Source organism: Phocoena phocoena, chromosome 13 (genome assembly GCF_963924675.1).
Source record: "Phocoena phocoena chromosome 13, mPhoPho1.1, whole genome shotgun sequence".
In the NCBI taxonomy this organism is placed as follows: Eukaryota; Metazoa; Chordata; class Mammalia; order Artiodactyla; family Phocoenidae; genus Phocoena; species Phocoena phocoena.
In genome coordinates this window covers 66,210,774-66,233,538 of record NC_089231.1, presented here as the reverse complement: position 1 = coordinate 66,233,538, position 22,765 = coordinate 66,210,774, and the positions used below count along the sequence as shown (strand labels likewise).

The following is a 22,765-nucleotide window of genomic DNA, read 5'->3' as shown; positions in this document are numbered from 1 at the left end:
CCATAGGCAACTCGTACACCTGCCCTCTCTCCATCTTCCCTCCCCTCCCTTCTTGGAGCAGCTAGATGTTCACGTTGCTGCTCTTGAGTTTGTCAGTCGTTAATGTGTGCTGTGGTGGAGATCTGGTCTACCACCTCTTCTCTAGGACCATACACAATACTGAGCCAATTAAAAATGCAAAGAATGACCAGATCTTTGGGGTTACATGAGGCAAATAATTCAGATGGATTTTTTTTCATCAAACGACTTTTTTGATGAAGTAACTAATTTAATATTGAATTGAACTATAGTTAAAAATACTCTATGTTTGAAAGTTACTAAGAGAGTAGATCTTAAATGTTCTCACCAAAAAAAGGTCACTGTGTGAGGTGATGGAATTGTTAACTAACCTTATGTGGTTATCATTTTGCAATATATACATGTATCATATCATCACATTGTACACCTTAAATTTACACAATGTTATATCAATTGTATCTCAATAAAATTGGAAGAAAATACTGCATTGAAAAAATTGACCAGGGCTTCCCTGGTGGCGCAGTGGTTGAGAGTCCGCCTGCCGACGCAGGGGACGCGGGTTCGTGCCCCGGTCTGGGAGGGTCCCGCATGCCGCGGAGCGGCTGGGCCCGTGGGCCATGGCCGCTGGGCCTGCGCGTCCGGAGCCTGTCCTCCGCAATGGGGGAGGCCGCGACGGTGAGAGGCCCGCGTAACGCATAAAAAAAAAAAAAAAAAAAAAAAAAAAAAAAAAAAAAAATTGACCAGTTTTACATAAATCAGTACTTTTCTATTCAAAAGAATTGTTTTAAAATGTAGTTTGTTTCTTACCAGATTAACAAAAATTATACTCACTGAAGCTGCCTATTTTTGCCTTGAATTCTGTGATTGCCCCCACTCCACCCCAGGTGTCCTGTGGATAGAATCTGAGGCCAGGTAGTTCGCTGGAATTTTAGGCTCCCCACCCCAGCTGTGAAAAGGAAAATTTCCCAGGAAGAGGGTGTGACAATGCTCCTAAAGTGATTAGTGTTTCTTGCTTCAGAGACAGATGTGACCTAAAGAGGGTGGTGCCAGCCTCTTAGGCCAAACTCCTCCTGAATTGAGCAGGTGAAAACATGCCCCTACATGACGCAGCTGGAGGAATGAGGGAGCACCAACCAAAGCTCAGTGTTCCTTCCCAAACCTTGATATCAGGGAATGGATCACCTGAGGATAGTGAGCTTGGGGCAGGGATGAGACTTACCCAAGGTCACATGCCATGACTGTTGGCAGAGAATCCCATGGCTGTGCCATTCACCCCAGGCTGTCTCTTATTTGGCAAATACTTATCAAGCACCAGCTGTGTGCAGGGTGCTGTGGGGCTTCGACTTGCTCTGTGCTCCTATCTCGTGCTCTGCCTTCTGCCCCACTTGCCCATTTTGCCCCTTTCCCCTGGATCATTATCATTGGTCTTTCCAAACACTGCTCACACCACTCTCCTGGGGAGCTTTCCCTGAGCCCCTGCCTCCCAGGGCACAGCCCCAATTCAATGCCCTTTCTGGAAGCTCTAGAGCACCCTATGGGTGTCTTTGTCATAGCACTTCTCACCCTGTATGATATGGAGGTCAGATGTTTCCTTGTTGTCTGCTTCCCCACTAGTCTCTGAGTTTTCAAAGGCATGGGCCTAGTTTTCTTTATGTCTGTATCCCCAGCATTCTCCACAATTCCAGGCACATAGCAGGAGCTATGTTTATTTTTGTTAGTAGTAGTATTGCCTTATTAATTGAATACTTACTATGTGCCAGGCATTGTGCTATGTCATTGTGCTATGACCATATGTCATCTCATTAGTCATTACAATAACATTGTGAACTAGGTCTTATTATCCTCATTTTGCAGAGGAGAAAACCTGAGGCTCAGAATGGTTAAGTACCTTGCTCAAGATCACACTACTAGCAAGTGATAGAGCTTGGACTCATGCTCAGGTCTCTTGGACTCCAAAACTCTGTTCAGTAAATTATTAATAAAAACATTAATCAATGAATAAAAAGCACCATACTGGGCCTGTGGGAAACATACAGACAAATCAATATGTATTGTTTTTGAGAAGGTTTGTATCCTGTTAGGAGAGAAAACAGGTACATAAATACCTAAGGTTTAAGGTCCATCCATCGCAGGGTCTTGAGGTGGGAGCAATTATTTCCATTGGGAATGGAGTATGGGGAGGCTTCTTGGGGTGAGAGGGTATTTGAGCCAAGCCTTGTAGGAATGTAGTTTGGATAGGTGGAGGTGACGGGTGGGCAGTGGGCAGGACGGTCCTGCAAACTCAGTGGAGGAAATAGCATGACCAAATGCAGACGCAGAAGGGAGATACTGGGAACAGCAACCAGTTGATTTGGGCTAGATTTAGGGTCTGTGGGGAGGGGAGATCGAGGGAGATGGGAAGCTCTTAGCAAGTTGGCATCAGATAGTGATGGGCCTTGAATACCAGGTCAAGGCTTTTGGGTTTTCTTTGGCAGGAAGGGGGAGCCCCTGACAATTTTCGGGTTAGAGTGACCTGGCACAACACCCAGGATGGACTGAAGGAAGGGGAGAATTGGAGGAGGGAGACCACAAGAGTCTGTAGCAGCAATCTAGGGAGAGATGATGGTCTGGGAGGTTGTGGGGGAAGGGGTGAGGAGAACACTAGAAGAGGCATTTCAAAGGCTGACTCCATGGGTCCAGAAACTAGCTGAGGGGTGAAATGCGGGAAGCATCAAGGAGGCAGCATGAGGGCAGAAGGCCCAAGTTTTGGTTCTAGCTGAGCCACATGGCCTCACTGGGCCTCAGTGTCCCATTTGTGAAAGGTGGAGGATGAGTCATGCCATCTCTAGTGGACTTTCCAGAGCTCACAGTCAAGCCAGATTTTGGAATTTCCAGATCTTTGAAAAAAGCTGAGAGAGTTGCAACCTAGGTGAGCAGATTTGGAAATGCAGACCAGTTATCTTCCTGGAGGTGGTAAGCCAGCTTTGGCAAGACTTCAGCTCTGGGCTCCTAGGTGAGGTAGCTGTGATGGCTTTGTGACACGTGTGTAATCAGGAAGCTGTGATAACAGAATTAGAAACTCTGCTCCCTTAAACATTTTTGTAGTGGGGGTATGTTGGCATGACTGAGGTTATCACCTAAATTGTGTACCTTCTGAGAGGGGAGTATGTGATTTATTGGCCTACGAAAGCACCAAACTCATTATGTGATAAGGTTCAATGTATGGGCCCTACTAAAAGTTGTAGAGAAAGAGCCAAGTGTCCTGAGCTGAGCAGAACTCCCGGGAATCTCCCGTCTGTCCCTCCACCCACAGGCCATCTAGACTTTGGGTCCCAGTTAGAAGCTAAGTCTGGCTCATTTGGAAATATGGGAAGAGGGGGTCAGTAGCAAGATGCCAGAGAGGATGAAGAGAGCCCGTGGACTGAAGGAAAATGTCTATTCAGATCTTCTGCCCATTTTAAAATCAGGTTGTTTGTTTTTATTGATGTTGAGTTGTATGAGCTGTTTATATATTTTGGATATTAACCCCTTATTGGTCATATTGTTTGAAAATATTTTCTCCCATTCAGTAGGTTTCCTTTGCAGTGCAAAAACTTTTAAGTTTAATTAGGTCCCATTTGTTTATTTTTGCTTTTATTTTCTTTGCTTAGGAGACAGATCCAAAAAAAAATATTGCTACGATTTATGTCAGAGTGTTTGTCTAAGAGTTCTGTGGTTTCCAGTCTTACATTTAGGTCTTTAATCCATTTTGAGTTTATTTTTGTATATGGTGTTAGAGAATGTTCTAATTTCATTCTTTTACGTGTAGCTGTCCAGTTTTCCTAGCACCACTTATTGAAGAGACTGTCTTTTCTCCATTGTGTGTTCTTGCCTCCTTTGTCATAGATTAATTGACCATAAGTGCATGGATTTATTTCTGGGCTCTCTATTCTGTTCCATTGATATATGTGTCTGTTTTTGTGCCAGTACCATACTGTTTTGATTGCTGTAGCTTTGTAATATAGTCTGAAGTCAGGGAAGGTGATTCCTCCAGCTCTGTTCTTCTTTCTCAAGATTGTTTTGGCTATTTGTGTTTCCATACAAATTTTAAAATTATTTACTCTAGTTCTGTGAAAAATGGCATTGATAGGACTGCATTGAATTTGTAGATTGCCTTGGGTAGTATAATCATTTTTAACAATATTATTTCTTTCAATCCAAGAACACGGTATATCTTTCCATTTGTTTGTGTCGTCTTCAATTTCTTTCATCAGTGTCTTATGGTTTTCCAAGTACAGGTGTTTTACTTTCTTAGGTAGGTTTATTCCTAGGTATTTTATTCTTTTTGATGTGATGGTAAATGGGACTGTTTCCTTAATTTCTCTTTCTGATAGTTTGTTGTTAGTGCATAGAAATGTAACAGATTTATGTATATTAATTTTGTATCCTGCAACTTTACAAATTCATTGATGAGTTCTAGTAGTTTTCTGGTGGCATCTTTAGGATCTTCTATGTATTGTAGCATGTCATCTGCAAAGAGTGACAGTTTTACTTCTTCCTTTCCAGTTTGGATTCCTTTTATTTCTTTTTCTTGTGTGATTGCGGTGGCTAAGACTTCCAATAATATGTTGAATAAAGGTGGTGAGAGTGGGCTTCCTTGTCTTGTTCCTGATCTTAGAGGAAATGCTTTCAGCTTTTCACTGTTGAGTATGATGTTCCTGCTTTAATTTCTTTTGGGTATCCCAGAAGTGGAATTCCTGGATCATATTGTAATTCTATTTTTAATTTTTTGAGGAACCACCATACTATTTTCCATATTGGCTGCACTATTTTACAATACTACCAGAAGTGCACAAGGGTTCTAATTTCTCTACATCCTCACCAATTTTTTTTATAATAGTCATTCTAATGGGTGTGAAGAGGTATGTTATTATGGTTATAATTCACATTTCCCTAATGATTAGTGATATTAGCATCTTTTTGTATAATTATTAGAATTATTTTAAAAATTTGCCAATCTGGCACTGTCCATATTTCAGTTTGGGTCAGTTCAATTTACTACAATTAAAATTTTTTTTAAAGGTCAAGTCTTTAATTAATTAATTAATTAATTTTTGGCTGCGTTGGATCTTCATTGCTGTGTGTGGGCTTTCCCCAGTTGTGGCAAATGGGGGCTATTCTTCTTTGCAATGCACGGGCTTCTCATCCTGGTGGCTTTTCTTGTTGCGGAGCACGGACTCTAGGCATGCGGGCTTCAGTAGTTGTGGCACGCGGGCTTCAGTAGTTGTGGCACACGGCCTCAGTAGTTGTGGCATGCAGACCCTAGACCATGCAGGCTTCAGTAGTTGTGGCGCATGGACTTAGTTGCTCCATGGCATGTGGGATCTTCCTGGACCAGGGATCAAACCCGTGTCTCCTGCATTGGCAGGTGGTTTGTTAAACCACAGCACCACAAGGGAAGTCCTGAAATTCCTTAAATAAAAATTTATCGACTTAACATTGTGATTACACCCACATCGCCCTGATATGGGAGGACTGCTTGTGCCTTCTTGGGCACAGGGAGCTGCTGATGTGAGTGGCCTTGAGGGCTAGTTCTTTTAATGTCTGAATCAGGCGTATGATGGGTTTTCAGTTTCCACAACCTGTAAGATAATAGACTCTTCAGGCTGAAAGGGGTTAAGAGCTTCACTGGTGGCGCAGTGACTTTGGCTTGACTTTGGAGAATACCTAAGGAAGCTCTCACAAGGAGTGGAAGTGGGAAACAAGTGGGGAGTGACTCAGGATGAGTCAAAACAAGAGATTAAACTGGGAACTGTGATGATTCCTGGCTGGAGAGCAGAGCAAATGGACTTTGTGGTGGCCCACCATTAAAAATGAGGCCTTATGGTTGGATCCATGGCCTAAGCCCATATAAATAAAATCTCAGTTTCCTTCTCCACTTTTTTCAAACACAGCCCTGAACCATTTCCTCTCACCTATCAGCAATTTCAGTCTCACCAAGGATCAATTCCTTGCTCTACCTACCTGTCAGAACCAAATTAAAGCTGGAGGGTCGACCAGCAGGTCCTCCTCCAATCACAGAATCACTTGGAAGACAAACAGAGATTTCAGGATTTTGCATTTTGAAACATCACATTGGTTCTTTCTTTAAGTGTAGCCAATTTAGAATAGAAGGTTCTTCATCTCAGGCTTTTATTTTGTGCTTTGGGGTTGATATTTGTGTGTACATCTATGTGAGTATATGTTTGTGGTGATGTTTATATGTGTTTGTGTATATATGGTTTCATTTTTATACCTGTTCTATAATACTTTAATCAAAGTCAGTCTAAAACATTAGGCTAAGCCACAGGCCATTGACTGTTGCACCTTTGTCATTCAATGTAATGAGAATGACACTCTTCTTTTCTTGCTTCCTGGTAGGATTTCCCAAACTTGGAAAAACCCTATTGAAGGGTTTGCCTAAAATCCTTAGAAAATCCCAGGGATCAGGGATACTTGACTAGGATTAGGTTTTTCCTCTTGCTCAGACAGAAGATCATTCTTTAGGGTAGTCTGTGCCTTAATTACTTTGTCTTAGCATTTTTGGTGTCTCAGCCAAAAGGACAAATGAATCATCTTTTGGAAAAGTGTATGTGTGTGTGTATTAACAGTATTTATTTATAATGACTCAAATAATTGTTTGTGTGAATGAAGGATGAAGATAGTATTGGGAGATCTTTCATGGGTTGGGGGTGACTATGACCATTAGAAATCATGTGTAGAAGAAGAAAGCTCTTTCTGGGAAGCCAGTTTTGTTGTTCACTTATCTTTACACTCGTAAGCATTGCCTGGGTAATCAAGTCCATTTCCCTCACTGTACTTTAATCCCAGGGTAGATAATAAAACCAAGCAGGAGCCTGCACACCTGGGTTTCAGCCCTAGCTCTTCCACCAACAATCTGGGTGATCCTGACAAGGTCTGTTCATTCTCTGGGACGCGGTTTCTCATTTTATAAAAATGAGGTCTTTCCCCATTAGATTGTGTACTCCTACATCTTTGCATCTTGCTGTCTACAGCACCTGAAACAGTGGCAGGCCTATATAGGACACTCAGTATATATTTGTTGATCCAGTGAATATATTATGGAGTCAAGTTTGATGATCCCTGAGGTCCCCAAATACTTGAATATTCAGTGATCCTAGTGTAGTGTTCTTCCTTCTTCTCTCTCTCTTTCCCTCCCACCCTCCCTCCTTCTTACTATCCATTGATCTAATAAATAATACATTCACATGGTTCATATGTAAGCATATATGGAGAAAGTTTCCCAGTCATCCAGATATTTTCCCTGAAGGCAATGAATTTTGCCAGCTTCTTGTGTATCCAAGAGATTTAAAAATTGTACATGTAAGCAAATATATACCTATATTCTTCCCTTACCCCCTGATATTTTATACTAATTTTAGCATACTATATGTTGTTTTGTACACTTTGCTTTTTTAACCTAACAAAATATCTCTGAGATCACTACTATATATCAATATACAAGAGCTTTTTAATTAATTAATTAATTAAATAAATAAATTAATTAATTTATTTTTGGCTGCGTTGGGTCTTCATTGCTGTGTGCAGGCTTTCTCTAGTTGCAGTAAGCGGGGGCTACTCTTTGTTGCAGTGCACAGGCTTCTCATTGCGGTGGCTTCTCTTGTCGAGCATGGGTTCTAGGCACGCAGGCTTCAGTGGTTGTGGTGCGTGGGCTCAGTAGTTGTGGCTCGTGGGCTCTAGAGCGCAGGCTCAGTATTTGTGGTGCACGGGCTTAGTTGCCTCACGGCATGTGGGATCTTACTGGACCAGGGAATGAACCTGTGTCGCCTGCATTGGCAGGCAGATTCTTAACCACTGTACCACCAGGGAAGTCCCTCTTTTTTATTTTTAATGGCTGCATATTATTATTCCACTAAGTGGATAAACTGTAATATATTTAACCAATCCTTTATGGATGGATTTAGGTTGCTTCTAATCTTTGCCCGTTACAAACACTGCTGCAATAAATAACTTAGAACATAGGTCATTTGCCCTTATGTAAGCCTATCTGTAGCATAAACTCTTAGGAAAAAAATGTTAGGTCAAAGGGTATGTGAATATATAATTTTAAAATAGATTTTATTTTTTAAGAGCACTTTTAGGTTCACAGCAAAATTGAGCTGGAAGTACTGAGTTACCATATCCCCTCCATGCACAGCCTCTGTCACTGTCAACATTCTGCACCAGAATGGTACATTTGTTAGAATCAATTAATCTACATTGATACCTCATTATCATCCAAAGCCCATAGTTCACATTAGGGCTCACTCTTGGCATTGCACATTCTATGAGTTTTGATAAATAGATAATGACATGTATCTACAACTAGAGTATCATACAGAATAATTTCACTGCCTTAAAAATTATCTGTATTCTTCTATTCATCTCCCTTTGCTGTCTAAACCCTGGCAATCACTGATCTTTTTTTACTGTTTCCGTAGTTTTGCCTTTTCCAGAATGTCATATAGTTGGAATTACACAGTACATAGTCTTTTCAGATTGACTTCTTTTACTCATTAATATACATTTAACATTCCTCCATGTCTTTTCTTGGCTTGATAGAATATTTGTTTTTATCACTGAATAATATTCCATTGTTTGGATGTACCACTTACTAAGGACATTTTGGTTGTTTCCAAGTTTTAGCAATCATGCTATAAATATCCGTGTGCAGGTTTGTGTGCAAACATGTTTTCACCTCCTTTGGGTAAATACCTAGGAGCACAGTTGCTGGATTGTATGGTAGGACTATGTTTGGTTTTGTAAGAAACTGCCAAACTATCATCCAAAGTGGGTGCACCAATTTACATTCTCACCAGCAATGAATGAGAGTTTCTGTTGTTCCACATTCTTGTCAGCATTTGGTGTTGTCAGTGTTTCAGATTTTGGTCATATCGTTAGGTGTGTCGTGGTATCTCATTGTTTTAATTTGCAATTCTCCAATGACATATGATGTTGAGCATCTTTTCATATGCTTATTTGTATGTCAGAAGATATATCTGTATATTTGAACAGGTGTCTGTTGAGACCTTTTGCCCATTTTCAAATCGAGTTGTTCATTTTCTTATTGTTAAGTTTTAAAAGTTCTTTGTATAGGTTTGGTTAACAGTTCTTTATCAGATGTGTCTTTTACAAATATCGTCTCCCAGTCTGTGACTTGTGTCCTCATTCTCTTGATATAATTTTGATAGATGTTCTCAAATTACTCTGTTAAAGTTGGTACCAATTTATACTTTCACCCGTAATGTGTGAGAGTAAATGTTTCCTCTATGACTCAATGTATTATCAATTTATTTGTGATTTTTTTTCCAGTCTGATAGGTAAAAAATAGTATCTTACTGTAGTTTTAATTTCCATGTACTTTATTAGAGAGAGACTGGGTATCTTTTAGTATGTTTATGTGCCATTTGTATTTTCTTTTTTAAAAAAAATTTTTATTTTTGGTTGCGTTGGGTCTTTGTTGTTGTATGCAGGCTTTCTCTAGTTGCAGTGAGCAGGGGCTACTCTTCATTGTGGTGCGTGGGCTTCTCATTGTGGTGGCTTCTCTTGTTGCAGAGCATGGGCTGTAGGCACGCAGGCTTCAGTAGTTGTGGTGCGCGGGCTCAGTAGTTGTGGCTCACGGGCTTTGCTGCTGCGTGGCATGTGGGATCTTTCCATACCAGGGCTCGAACCCGTGTCCCCTGCATTGGCAGGCAGATTTTTAACCCCTGCACCACCAGGGAAATCCTGTATTTTCTTTTATATGAACTGTTTGTATTTTTTGTTCATTTTTCTGTTAGGATTGGTTCTTACATTGCTGTGGATGGTGAGACTAAGGATAAACAAATCCTATGGGCCAGTTTAGAGCGGAGCTCAGTATTCTCAAAAATATCCTCTCTATACTCTTCATTTTTGCCCAGTTCTTTGCCTCTTGGATCCATTCAATGCCAGCATCATCTGTGGCTCAAAGTCCTGAATTTTCAGTGACTCTGTTTCTGCTGTTTTGACTGATGTTATGGTTGTTCCACATTTGATACTGAGTGTGAGTTTCACCCAACTTGAATACTCCCTTCTTTCCTAGGATTACCACTCTGGGAAATCCCATTCTTCTTAGTCAGCAATACCTTAAGGTCTTGTAAATATATAATCCTTTTACTGATAACATGCCAACTGTGATCATGAAATAGCACAGTTACTCATCTTTATAAGTATTTTGAAATTCCCTTTAACTCAATCTTACTGCCATTTTTACAATGGGGTCACTGTTATGTCACAGTATCTCTGATGTCCGGTGTGTCATGCAGGTAGAAAGTGTGACATACAGGACAGGAAACAGATCTAATTCAGTTTGGAGCTCTTTCACTTATCTATCAATCCATCTATCACCCATCAATCCACCCATCCATCCACTGTTCATCCATCCATCCATCTGTCCATCCATCCATCCACCCACCCATCCTGTGATTGCTCTTATTTGAAAGAGGATCAAAAAATACCTCCACACCCATGTCCATAGCAGCATTTGTCACAATGGCTGAAAGGTGAAAGCAACCCAAATGTCCATTAGTGGATGAATGGATAAACAAAATGTGGTCTATTTACATAATGGAATGATTCAGCCTTTAAAAGGAAGGTTATTCTTTTTAAAACATCTTTATTGGAGTATAATTGCTTTACAGTGGTGTGTTAGTTTCTGCTTCTGCTTTATAACAAAGTGAATCAGCTATACATATATGTATATCCTCATATCTCCTCCCTCTTGCGTCTCCCTCGCATTCTCACTATCCCAGCCCTCTAAGTAGTCACAAAGCACCGAGCTGATCTCCTTGTGCTATGTGGCTGCTTCCCACTAGCTATCTATTTTACATTTGGTAGTGTATATAAGTCCATGCCACTCTCTCACTTTGTCCCAGCTTACCCTTCCCCCTCCCTATATCCTCAAGTCCATTCTCTATGTCTGCGTCTTTATTCCTCTCCTGCCCCTAGGTTCTTCCTAACCTTTTTTTTTTTTTTAGATTCCATATATCTGTGTTAGCATATAGTATTTGTTTTTCTCTTTCTGACTTACTTTACTCTCTATGACAGACTCTAGGTCCATCCACCTCACTACAAATAACTCAATTTCGTTTCTTTAATGGATGAGTAATATTCCACTGTATATATGTGCCACATCTTCTTTATCCATTCATCTGTCGATGGACACTTAGATTGCTTCCATGTCCTGGTTATTGTAAATAGAGCTGCAATGAACATTGTGGTACATGATTTGTCTCATCTTTGATGATGGTCTGTTTCCCCTACTGGGCTGGAAGCCCTGTGAGGAAGGTAAGAGCCCTGTGAGTCTTGTTCACAGCTGTATCCCTAGAGTCATCGCACATGACCTGGCACATAGAAGCCACTCTTTTGTTGTAAGAGTGAATGAATGAATGAATGCCTTTTATGGTCTCTCCTTGGCTGCCACCCATCCCTTTCCTTCTCTGGCCACCTATGTTCTGCTGTCCTAGAAAGATCAAAGAACAGCTTTGTCCCTCCTTTGAGGTCCTTTAGCACTTCCAAGCCTTCCTCCCACTCACGCTTTGGATTTGCTCATTTCCACAGACTTCACTTTTAGAACCGGGCATGGGCTGGCAGCCTGCAGCTGGTGGTTAAAGCTGTGGGTGGGCTCACTCCCAGACCAGACTGGAAGTTCCCTGAGGGCAGGGACTCTGCTTGGCACAGAGTCAGGTGAAAAAGCTTTGCTGAATGTGGGAACCAATGGACACAGATGGAAGGCAAGCTGCTCCAAGCTGTGGCTGACTGCTGAGCTCTAGGTCATGGGAGGCATCCATGGTGAAGAGGCCCTGCTTCCAAGATCCCCAAATGGGGAATTTCTTCTTCCTGTGGGCAGGTGTTATGATGGGCCCTTATACAATTTACAGTCCTGGGGGATGGATGGGGGAAGTGGGGACAAACAAGCACTGAAGAGGAAGGAGGGCAGTGGCCCTCAGAGGCAGCAAGGTGCAAAGGAATGGGCTGCTTGACTTTAAGTAGTGGATGGATGTCTGGTGGTGGGCAGGGAGGGCCTGAGGCAGAATAGCATCCTGGCGGGTTTGGATGGTCCTTCCCCCTCCCTCACCTCATCACCTAGCAAGGGTCCCCTCTCCAAAGTGGCTGCTCTGGGGCCTCCAGCACCAGCCCCTGAGAACATCCCAACCCTCCTCTGAACTAGGCCTGCCTTGGTCTGGGATGCATGGTCACCTCTGTCACTGGCTCACTGTGTGACCTTTGGTGAGTTGTGCCTCTTCTCACAGTCATCTCTGTTCTGAGCCTTGACTTCCAAATTAGACATGTGTTTCCAGATGGGTAGGCTGAGCCCCCAGAAAGGGCTAGGGTTTGATGAGTTCCTTGGAAGGGATTCTGTAATATCTTTCCTCCCTCCCACCTGCCTTGGAAGGGCCCCAAATAACATTACTGGGTGAGGCACAGGGCAAGGAAATAGCTCCCAGGGGGATCCTTTTCCCCAGTCTCAGTTCCTTCTTCCTTATAGCTGGGGTAGCAGTGCCCCTGGGTGCTGCAGGCTGTAGAGGGAGAGGCAGAAAGGTGGATGGGTGAGTGGTCAAGATACTGCCATCATGCTGAATTTTCTTCCAGCAACATCCAGCAACTTCTGGTTCTCACCAGAATGTTCTCCATGGAGACCAAGAACTTGGCTGATTCCTGGAACAGTACCGCACTCATTTTACACATGGAGAAGCCAGGTCCACAGAGAACACAAGACTGGTCCAACAGCAGGTGGCAGGTGATCTGAAGCTTCTAGGCCCCCAGCACCAGGAAGCCTGGCTCCTCAATGGAGCCGCTGGAGCCCTGGCCTGGGTGTTGCCACACAGCAGCCCAGGCGAGGCTGCCCTGTGCCCGGTGCGGGTGCGGGTGCACAGTGGGCCTTTGTGCTAGGAGGGCACCACCCCCTGGCCGGCCCCACCCACCTTGAGGGAGAGTGCTTATCTACCCGCCCACCTCCCCGGCAAAGCTCTACCAGCTCCTCCTCGTTGTGCACTCAGAGCTGCTCCCCGACGGCGCAGCGCTGGGGCTCCTGCAAGACAGCACTGCTGCCAGACTTCACGGGTCCCCTCCCCGGGACTGATCATTAACCCGGAGACCATATAAGGAGCGAGCGGCCTGGGCTGGAGGGACGCATTGCGGCCGCCGTCATGGACAGTAGCACCTGGAGCCCGGCGACCACTGCCACTGCCGAGCCCCTCAAGGCCTACGAGCGCATCCGCAATGCGGCCGACATCTCTGTCATCGTTGTCTACTTCGTGGTGGTGATGGCTGTCGGGCTGTGGGTATGTAGGGGTCCTGAAACGCGGGCTGAGGGGGCAAGGGCCAAGGGGAGGGAGGAGGGGGCACACGGAGGAGCCACCGCCTTGGTGAACTGCAAGGAGGGGAAGGTGGGCTGAAGGGTGTGTGGAGCCGAGTGGAAATGATTTGGAAATGTTTGAGAGGAGTTCAGGGGGCACCGTGTGAGGTGAGGGGCCAAGCAAGGGTGAGCAGAAATGGGGGTGCTGGCCAGTGCCTGAGGAGGCTCCCCAACCCCGGCTCTGTGAGCAGAGAAGGAGAGTGAGAGATTGGAGAGGCTGGGGGCTGGGGGTGTGAGGGGCAGGAGAGGACCAGCTGGTAGCTGCAGGAAGGATCCCAGGGCTTGGGAAATGAGCCCCAGGAAGGTGATTACTGTCCTGCCTCTTAGTCATCCAGTTTCAGAGGGGAAAGAAGCAGGGTAGATCCGGAAGGACACCAGCCTCTGCCAGCTGCAGGTGCTTTGGGGCAGCCCAAGGCAGAGGGGCTGCCCTGCGTCCCCCACCTGGGAGAGGTCTTGTGCCCTGGGATCTAGGGGCTGGAGTGAGTGAGAGCTGAAAAGCTGGGCCCAGGAAGAGGAGGAGGAGGAGGAAGACTGGAGGGTGGCCTGGTGCTGGGGAGAGGGAAATGTGTGTGGCTCCTTTTTGGGACTATGGGGACACACCAAACCAGAGAAACTTGTTCTTAGCAGTCTTGAACTTGGAAATTTCACTTGTGACAGACGCCGGCACACCTAGCAACTGGAAGAGAGGTATTTTTAAGTGTGAACATATTCCAGTCACTCTCAAAGGCTTTCATGGGGGACCGCAGGCCAGGAGGCTGAGGTGCTAGCAGGTGGTTGAAGTCATTTGACTTAGAGCAGAGGAGGGTGGGCATTAACCCCTTCATGGCCAAGAGGTTTTTTTTAGAGATAAAAGGAAGTGTTGATTTTTAAAAAGAAAAAAATAATTGTAGAAACCAAATGTGACTGAAAGCCTAAAGTGTCACAAGGAATCTGTGTGGCTGATTCTTGCTCAGTACTCTCAGCTTCCCAGACATGGTGGAAAGTCCAGCCAGGAGCCAGGGTTCTCAGGTTTAGCACTGGCTGTGACACATGCCAGCCTTGAGATGTTAGTAACCCCACTCAGTCTCAGTTTATTCAAATGTGCAATGGGTACAATCTTACCTGTTCTTATGACACCCCACGTGGCTGTGAGGATCTGCAGAGATGTATCTGAAAGCTCCTTATGGACTCTAGGAGTCTTCAGAATGACCTTCAGAATGGTCTTTCCCTGACCAACTTTCAGAGCCTGATTCCTTGGAACTTTTTTTTGTTTCAGCCCTAGCTACCTCCTCGCTCCTTGGGGCTGTTGGTCCCCTTGCTATTCCCAGAAAAACCACTACAGAGGCCCTAAGACTATGACCTATGGAAGGCTCCCTGCCAGGAGTCCAGAAAGATCTGAGCCATGCTCTCCTTGGCACTGCCTAGGGCACAGGGGGCTCAACAAATCTGTGTTAATTGTCTATCAAATATAGGTTCCTGCCTCCGTCTTCTGAGCTTCAAGGAAGTAAGGAATGTGGAAGTGTTTCAGAAAGTGAAGTGGGTTGAAGAAAGTGCAAGTATATGGGGGATGGGGGTGATCCTCTTGGCTGGCAAGGTTACTCCGTTCTAGTTTTCTATTAAATATTTGACACTTCCTCCCCAGGCCATGTTTTCCACTAATCGTGGGACTGTTGGAGGCTTCTTCCTGGCAGGACGAAGTATGGTATGGTGGCCGGTAAGTTTTCTCTGAAATACTATTTGCTGAACCACGATATTCCCCATAGGAGGCCATTTTCTTGTTGGCTTTGGGTGATGGTTATTCTTTCTTCTTGCCTTAGATCCCTGACAATGGGTCATCTGCTTTCCAGGTCTCTGGGCACCCTTAATCTCTTGCAGTAAGGGAATAGCCTTTAAATAAATAACACTGGGAAGTTTTTCAAGGGATAAACAGAGGAAAGACTTCACAAGGAAGACAGCGTGGAGAAGCAAAAAGAGCACACAGTCCGAGGTGATCTTGGGCAAGTCTGAGATTCCACTTCTCTTTCTATAAAATGGAAGTTGGTAATATTTACCTTCCAGGAGTATGATGAGAAGTGGAGACTGCTTGTGGGGTGGAAACTCAATAAATAGTAGCTCTTTTGCTACCTTTTTGCTACTTTAAGGCCCACAGAGGAGAGACTTTATCTCTCCTACCTCAGGAGCCTAACACAGTGCCTGATACACAGGAGGCCCTCAATAAACATTTGTAGAGTGGCTGGAGAAGGAGCCCCCTACTGTCCCCAGTTACAGTTTTCCTCATCTCTTGGTGGATTTTGTATTTTGTATAAACGTGAGGTGTTTTCCCTGACACTTGCACATAGGCAGAAGTATCCCAATCAAAGGACGTGTGCGTGGGTGGAAAAGAAACTGGAAGGGCCCTTCCATCCTAACAGCACAGGGCTCTGCTGGGTTATCAGTCAGCCCAATGATTATTTCAATGCGGAGTTATCATCGAAACTACTGGTTGACCAGATTGGCCAAATTGTGAAATTCTTTGGGCGTAAGATACAAGCAGGACTGACTGGTGAAAGGGGCAGGGGTAATGAAGTGTACATACAATGAGAAGAGAGCGACAGCTATGGAGGAAGAGAAGCAAGAAAGTGGAGACTGTCACTGTCGTATACACAGAAACAGAGGGAATGTAGGAGGAAATCATGCCACTTCCTGCACTTGGCCTTTGATCAGCTATTTGGGGATGGATTTTAATATTTGGCATCTTCACAGTTGCTAATGTTATCCCTGAAGTCATTTCTGCTTTACCCTTGGCCAAGAATACTGGGCAGATGCTGACTTCTGTGTTGGGTCCCTCATGATGGTCTCTCCTGACACATTTTATCTTCTCATGCTTTGGACTTTGGTGCTTTCCTAAAAGCTGGTGTTGGATAGGCAGCTCTGATCACAAAGTTCAAGGCAAGGTTGGAGTAGTTCCTCTAGAACTGCACTGTCCAATATGGTAGCCACTAATCACATTGGCTTTTTAAATTGAAATTAAAATAAGATAAATAATTTGTTTCCTCAGTCACACTAGCCATATTTCAAGTGCTTAATAGCTACATGTAGATGGTAGTCACCATATTGGACACTGCAGATCTAGAACATTTCCATCATTTTAGAAAGTTCTATTGGACAGTGCTGCTGTACAGATTTCACAGCCAAGACTGGTATGAAATCTCAGTGGACTTGAGATTTTCTGAATTAGAAAACTGAATAGGACCTTGAAGTTTACTTTAGTTGTTTGGAAACCAGTGTACCCCCACCCCATCTAATGCTTCAATGCCCCCAAGAGTAAGCCTGCCATCCAGGCTGTTTATCCAGCCTTGGTTTGCATCCTGACCTCTTTTCTCTTCCTTCCTCCCTCTTTAACAGGAAACTCATATCTCTTCATGTAAACGTTCTACGGCTGATTTATTGGGGATAAGGCCTTAGCTTCCAATCTCTGGGTCTTGGAGAAGCCAACAAGAAGGCAGAGGCATGGGGCAGAACCACCTGTAGGAGATATACATTTTGGGCTAGGCCTGGGAACACATCACATCTTAACCAGTGAAGATGTCTTTCTTCCTGATGGCACCTGGGTTTGGATCTGGGCTGAGAGTTGGGTGATGAGAGGATTAGCCCCACCCAAAACAGATAAGGTTCAATGGTTCATGTGGGGTTTCCGGTGGGTGTTGTTTTCCTTACTCATGTCTCAGATTATTCTAACCAACAGAGAAACATGGCATCATTCCGCTTTTGTGCAGAAGTCCCTGCTTCCTTGATGAGGTTGAAATTTGACTTTTCTTCCTCCAACAACAGTTTCCATCTAAGGTTTCACGAGATTACGTTAATGGTTCATAAACCTGCCCATGTATCTGAGTCACCTGGATGTGCTTTCTAAAAATACAGATTCCTGAGCCTCACTCCAGACCTACTAGATGAAAAAACCTTGGAAGAGGGCCCCAAGAATCTGCATTTAAAAAAAGCTTCCCAGGTGCTTTTGATGATCAGGCAGGCTTGATAATCACTGGTTTGGGTAGATTCTTCCCTATCTGGTCAGATTTACCGAGAATATCAACATTTATTAGGGATCCTGGCAAGGGGGATTCTTGAATGGGGATACAATGACCTCTAAGTCCCTCCCAACTCTGAAAATGTTCTAATTCTAGAAAATTCTAGAGTAGAATGAGTATGGGCTTTGAAGTCAGCTCATCTGACCTACCTCATTTACTAGTTGTATGACCTTGGGGAAGTCACTGAACTTCCCTGAGCTTCAGTTTCTCCCTCTATAAAATAGGAGAAGAATATGTACTTTGGAGGGTTCTTGTCAGGATTAAATGAGATTATGCATGTGCAGCACTCAACACTGTGCTTGGCAGGTGCTCAGTAAATGGGAACATTAACAAATGGAAGGAAGGTTAAGAGCGTCAGGGCATCTTACCCCTAAGATGCCCTGACGCTCTTAACCTTCCTTCCACTTGTTAATGTTCACAGACCTACTAGAGAATGGACTTGAGGATATGGGGAGGGGGAAGGGTAAGCTGTGACAAAATGCGAGAGTGGCATGGACATATATACACTACCAAACGTAAAATAGATAGCTAGTGGGAAGCAGCCGCATAGCACAGGGAGATCAGCTCGGTGGTTTGTGACCACCTAGAGGGGTGGGATAGGGAGGGTGGGAGGGAGGGAGACGCAAGAGGGAAGAGATGTGGGAACATATGTATATGTATAGCTGATTCACTTTGTTATAAAGCAGAAACTAACATACCATTGTAAAGCAATTATACTCCAATAAAGATGTTAAAAAAAAAGAAGTGTCAGGGCAACGCCCCAGCTGGCACTTGTCTGGTGCCCAGTAAATGGAAGCTAGCATTTATGTGAAGATATTGCTACCACATCACTTAAATTTAACTTTCACATTGTGTGAGTATATGAACACGATTTGTATGTAATTTATTTATACTACTGTAAGTCATCAATTCCAGCTACACATTGACCGCATTTTTACAGTTCTGAGATTGACTGTGTCTGACAGTTAGTGGCATGCCATACTTTAAGTGGCAATGTTTTTTCTTCTTCGTGCTCCGTGGTATGTCTTACAATAGTTGGTGTTTTTGATTCAGTAAAGTATGGTTATATTCTAAGGTAGTAGTTTTTATCTTTTATTTTTTTTACATCTTTATTGGAGTATAATTGCTTTACAATGTTGTGTTCGTTTCTGCTGTATAACAAAGTGAATCAGCTATATGTATACATATATCCTCATATCCCCTCCCTCTTGCATCTCCCTCCCACCCTCCCTATCCCACCCCTCTAGGTGGTCACAAAGCACTGAACTGATCTCCCTGTGTTATGCAGCTGCTTCCCACTAGCCATCTATTTTACATTTGGTAGTGTATATATGTCAGTGCTATTTCTCACTTCGTCCCAGCTTACCCGTCCCCCTCCCCGGTAGCAGTCTTTAAAAATATGTTCACTACAACTCTTAGACGCTGTTGAAATGCCTCAGGGGCTGCTCTCACTCTCCTTCCCAGCAACCCGTCTTTTATTTATTTTATTTGAGGGGAATCTGCTAAGATTTTGTTTGAGGGCAAGGTTCTGCTGACTTACAAAATTTAAAAACTGCTAATTTAGAAGAAAAATAAGCATGATGATTTCCATTCTAAAATTTAAAATGATTTAAAAACTATTGTAGTACACACTTGAAAGAACAACAAGGTATGCAAGAAAATGCAAATCAAACTACTTTCTCTCCAAAATTGAAAAATAGTTTAAACTGCATCAAAACTATATTTCAGGGCTTCCCTGGTGGCGCAGTGGTTGGGAGTCCGCCTGCCGATGCGGGGGACGTGGGTTCCTGCCCCGGTCCGGGAGGATCCCGCATGCCGCGGAGCGGCTGGGCCCGTGAGCCATGGCCGCTGGGCCTGTGCGTCTGGAGCCTGTGCTCCACAGGGGGAGAGGCCCCAACGGTGAGAGGCCCGTGTACCGCAAAAAAACCCAAAAAACCGAAAAACAAAAAAAACAAAAAAACAAAAAACTATATTTCAGAAAGAATATATTTCTTTCTTTTTTTTTTAAATGGATACGGCTGCCTTCTGCAGTCCCCAAATTGGAACGTGTGGTTTGACCAGTTCAATTGCACTTCTGGGTGCAAAGGAGAGGCACGTGCGTGGAAAATATGGGGCACCCCCACAAGGTTTTAGGGACATTTGAGGGACCCACACCCTGGTGGGGAGGAGAGGTTTGGGGACTTCTCTTGGGTGGATGCGTGCCTCTCCCAGCCGTCCTTGTCCTCGCTCAGGCCATTGTGCTGATGTTGGCCAGGCTGGAGGGGATCCTTCTGGGTGGGCATTCAGAGAAAAATACCTGAATAGGTAGTGCAGATAATTGGGGCCTGCCAAGACATTCTGTATTTTCTTTCTTTCTTTTTTTTTTTTGGCCGCGGGACATGCGGGATCGTAGTTCCCTGACCAGGGATAGAACCCGTGTCCCCTGCAGTGGAAGCGCAGAGTCGTAACCACTGGACTGCCAGGGAATTCACAAAACTATGCTTCTAAATTTCCCTTTGGATTAAAATACAAAGTCAGTTTAAGCCTGTCATCGGTCTACAAGTTTATAACCAGAATATCTGTCCTCAAATGTGCTGGCCCAAGGAGGACATCACAGGGGCCACAGGCTCTTGGAGCTGACATTTCTCTCAGCCTCCAAGGGGACACTTTGCCTCCTTCATCTGCCTTTAGCCCTGTTGCTTTGTACTGTAGGATGCGTGAGCAACCAGAGAAACTTCAGAAAGATAGTCCCAGGGGATTTTTAGGAGGAAAGGACTTGTATTGACCTTGGATTGATACACCTGAGGCCCCGAGGGCTTGGATAGTCACCCATGAGAAAAGCAGGTGGAAATCAGAGCTCATAAAATCTGAAAGAAGATTGGATAAAGGAGACGCCAGTTGGGGGGCATTCCTGGGGGCTTCAGTGACTTTGAATGCGGCAGTTGTGACCTGTAACAGGTGGAGATCCAGGCACTTTGGAAAAGGACCCCGTTCCTAAAAAGTTAATGAGGCCAAGAGGGAGAAATAGTTTGTGCTTGGCCTAGGGATAAAAGTGAGGGACCATTGGGAGGAGGAGCAAGGACTCCAGGGCTGGGTAAAGGAAGGTCAACTCACAAAGAGGGCCAGGCAGGGAGGGCCCCAGAAACCTGAGTCACATTGAGGCAAGCCAAGCCAACTGAGAAACATGAAACCTTGTGAGTGAAACGAAACCTTATGTAACTGTGGGCTGACACCATGGTTTGGTGCCTTTGATGAACAACTGCCTGGGTGCTGTGCTGTAATGATTCTTTGAAGATGTGGGAGACGTGAAAGCAGGAAAGTGAGCTTTGAAGGGGAAATTCTCCATGCCTTGGCTAGTGGCAGCAGAAATTACTTAGAGAGATAGAGCCCCAGGTACACAGCCCCACGGAGAACTTTTGTTTTGGAAGAGAGTTTGGTCACACCAGCCAGGACCGCTGGCAGAGCCAGGTCCACGGGAGCAGCGAGTACAATAGGGCTGAGCCAAGCCTTCAACAACCCCCAAGGCATTTTCAAACACTTCAGAAGTAAGTATTCTAAAGGGAGTGGGGACCTCACAAGGAGCCAGAGGACTTGCTTTGTCCTAGATTTGTGACGTCAGGCAAATCATCAGCCTCTCTGAGTCTCAGAGAGCCTTCTCAGTGTGGGAAACAGTAAGACTGAGATCTCAAAGCCTCTTCCAGGACTAAAATGCTGAGATTTCACACCACAGAGGAAGGAACAAGCATGGGGGAAATGGGTGTGTACATGCGAGCCAGTCCATTGCCAGTGGAAATGTGATGGCTGTGTGTCTCTCAATAGCCACAGTTTCTTTCCTTCCTTTACTATTAAAGAATCATCAGAGAGGAGTATATCACAGTGGTTTAGGTCACGGGTTGACAAACTTTCTTTGCAGAGGCCCACAAAGTAAATATCTCTGTCACAACTACTAAACTCTGCTGCTGTAGCGTGAAAGCAGCCATGGACAATACATAGATAGATGGGCATGGCTGTGTTCCAGTAAAACTCTATTTATAAAAACAGGAGGATGGCCAGATTGGGCCCGTAGACTCTAGTTTGTTGACCTCTTGTTCAGGTCTGGGCCAGGCTGCTTGTGTTCAAATGCAGCCTCTGCCCCTTACTAGCTGTGTGACCCTGTTTGAGTTACTAAACATCTGTGTGCCTTACATTTGTTTTCTTATAACAGAGATAACAGTACTTACCTGAGGTTGTTTTGAGGATGCACACTCAGTCTCAGAACAGAACCTGGCACACAAACTCTCAGGTTTAGCTCTTGTTCTTTTTTCAATCATCTATCTGATTGAATCCTCAGTGATCCAGCAAGAATGACGATTAACCCCATGGGTTGACCAAGTTCACACAAGATAACAGTAGAGCTAGGGTTCTTCCTGTTCTTCTGGTTACTCAGGTCTCTTTTTCTTTATCCTTTGAGATGGAAGTTTATGAGATCTATAGGTACAGTCTACAGGTTTATCTGAAAACCAAGACAATCTTTCATTTAGGTTTGACCAGAGACCCTGATGGAAATTTTCTCTGAGGAAAGAGGACAGCTTCTCATACTTCTTAGACTCTTTTGAGTAAAACGTATCTGATTAAGTCTCTAAAACCTAATGATCAGATCAAAGTTCAGTCACTTAGGATGCTACTGGAGTGGCCACCGGGAGGCCTGGAACAGCCTGGCAGGCCTAAGACCTAGGTGAGAACTCATGAATGAGAAAGGAAGATCAGGAACAAGGCGAATAGACATAAGAGAGGCAGAGAGCTCACCAAGGGAGCAAGGGTTGGGAAGATGTGAGATGGGAGACAGACAAGTACTTGACCTTCATAAGCCCGGGTGGAAGTGACTGTCAAGTCCAGGTGGCCCTGTCTTCCTGCTCTGATTGCATGTAGCTGTGTGTGCTTTCATTTGTCCCAAGGTTGAGCCTGTGTTTTTCTTAATCTTTTTTTTTTTTTTAACATCTCTTCCACCACCTAGTCCAGGGCCTTGCATCTAGTATGTGCTGAATTAAAGGAATAAGAGGGATAAGAGGGATATGTCCCCAGACCCTCATACTGGATCCCTTTGTTGATGTCACCTGAGCCTTCAGCCTGCATTCTGCTCTCTGGTGCAGTGACTACACTGTGTAGGTGGTGGAAAGAATTCAGGAGGTTAGGAGGGTGCTGAGTCCAAGTGAAAGGCTGCTTCCAGCAGTGCACCACATTTCTGTTCCTATGTACACAGAACATTTTTTTCCTTTAGGTTTTTTTTTTTCTTGGCTCATGGTAGTAAAACTGGAAAACCAAGCCTGGCCCTAATCAGGGTGCCTGATTTCAG

General features: G+C 44.4%; 1 protein-coding gene across 5 annotated transcripts in view; it reads left to right on the top strand.

Moving 5' to 3' along the window:
* The first annotated feature begins 13,191 nt into the window (after positions 1–13,191).
* SLC5A1 (solute carrier family 5 member 1) overlaps positions 13,192–22,765 on the top strand; it is a 51,898-nt gene continuing 42,324 nt past the window's right edge. For 3 of the 5 annotated variants that reach the window (XM_065889641.1, XM_065889644.1, XM_065889642.1), the window contains exons 1-2: positions 13,203–13,337; positions 15,033–15,104. In XM_065889641.1, the coding sequence (XP_065745713.1) occupies positions 13,203–13,337; positions 15,033–15,104 (207 nt within the window). Of the gene's footprint in view, positions 13,338–15,032; positions 15,105–22,765 lie in introns of all 5 variants that reach the window. The other 2 variants (XM_065889643.1, XM_065889645.1) reach the window with 2 other exon arrangements.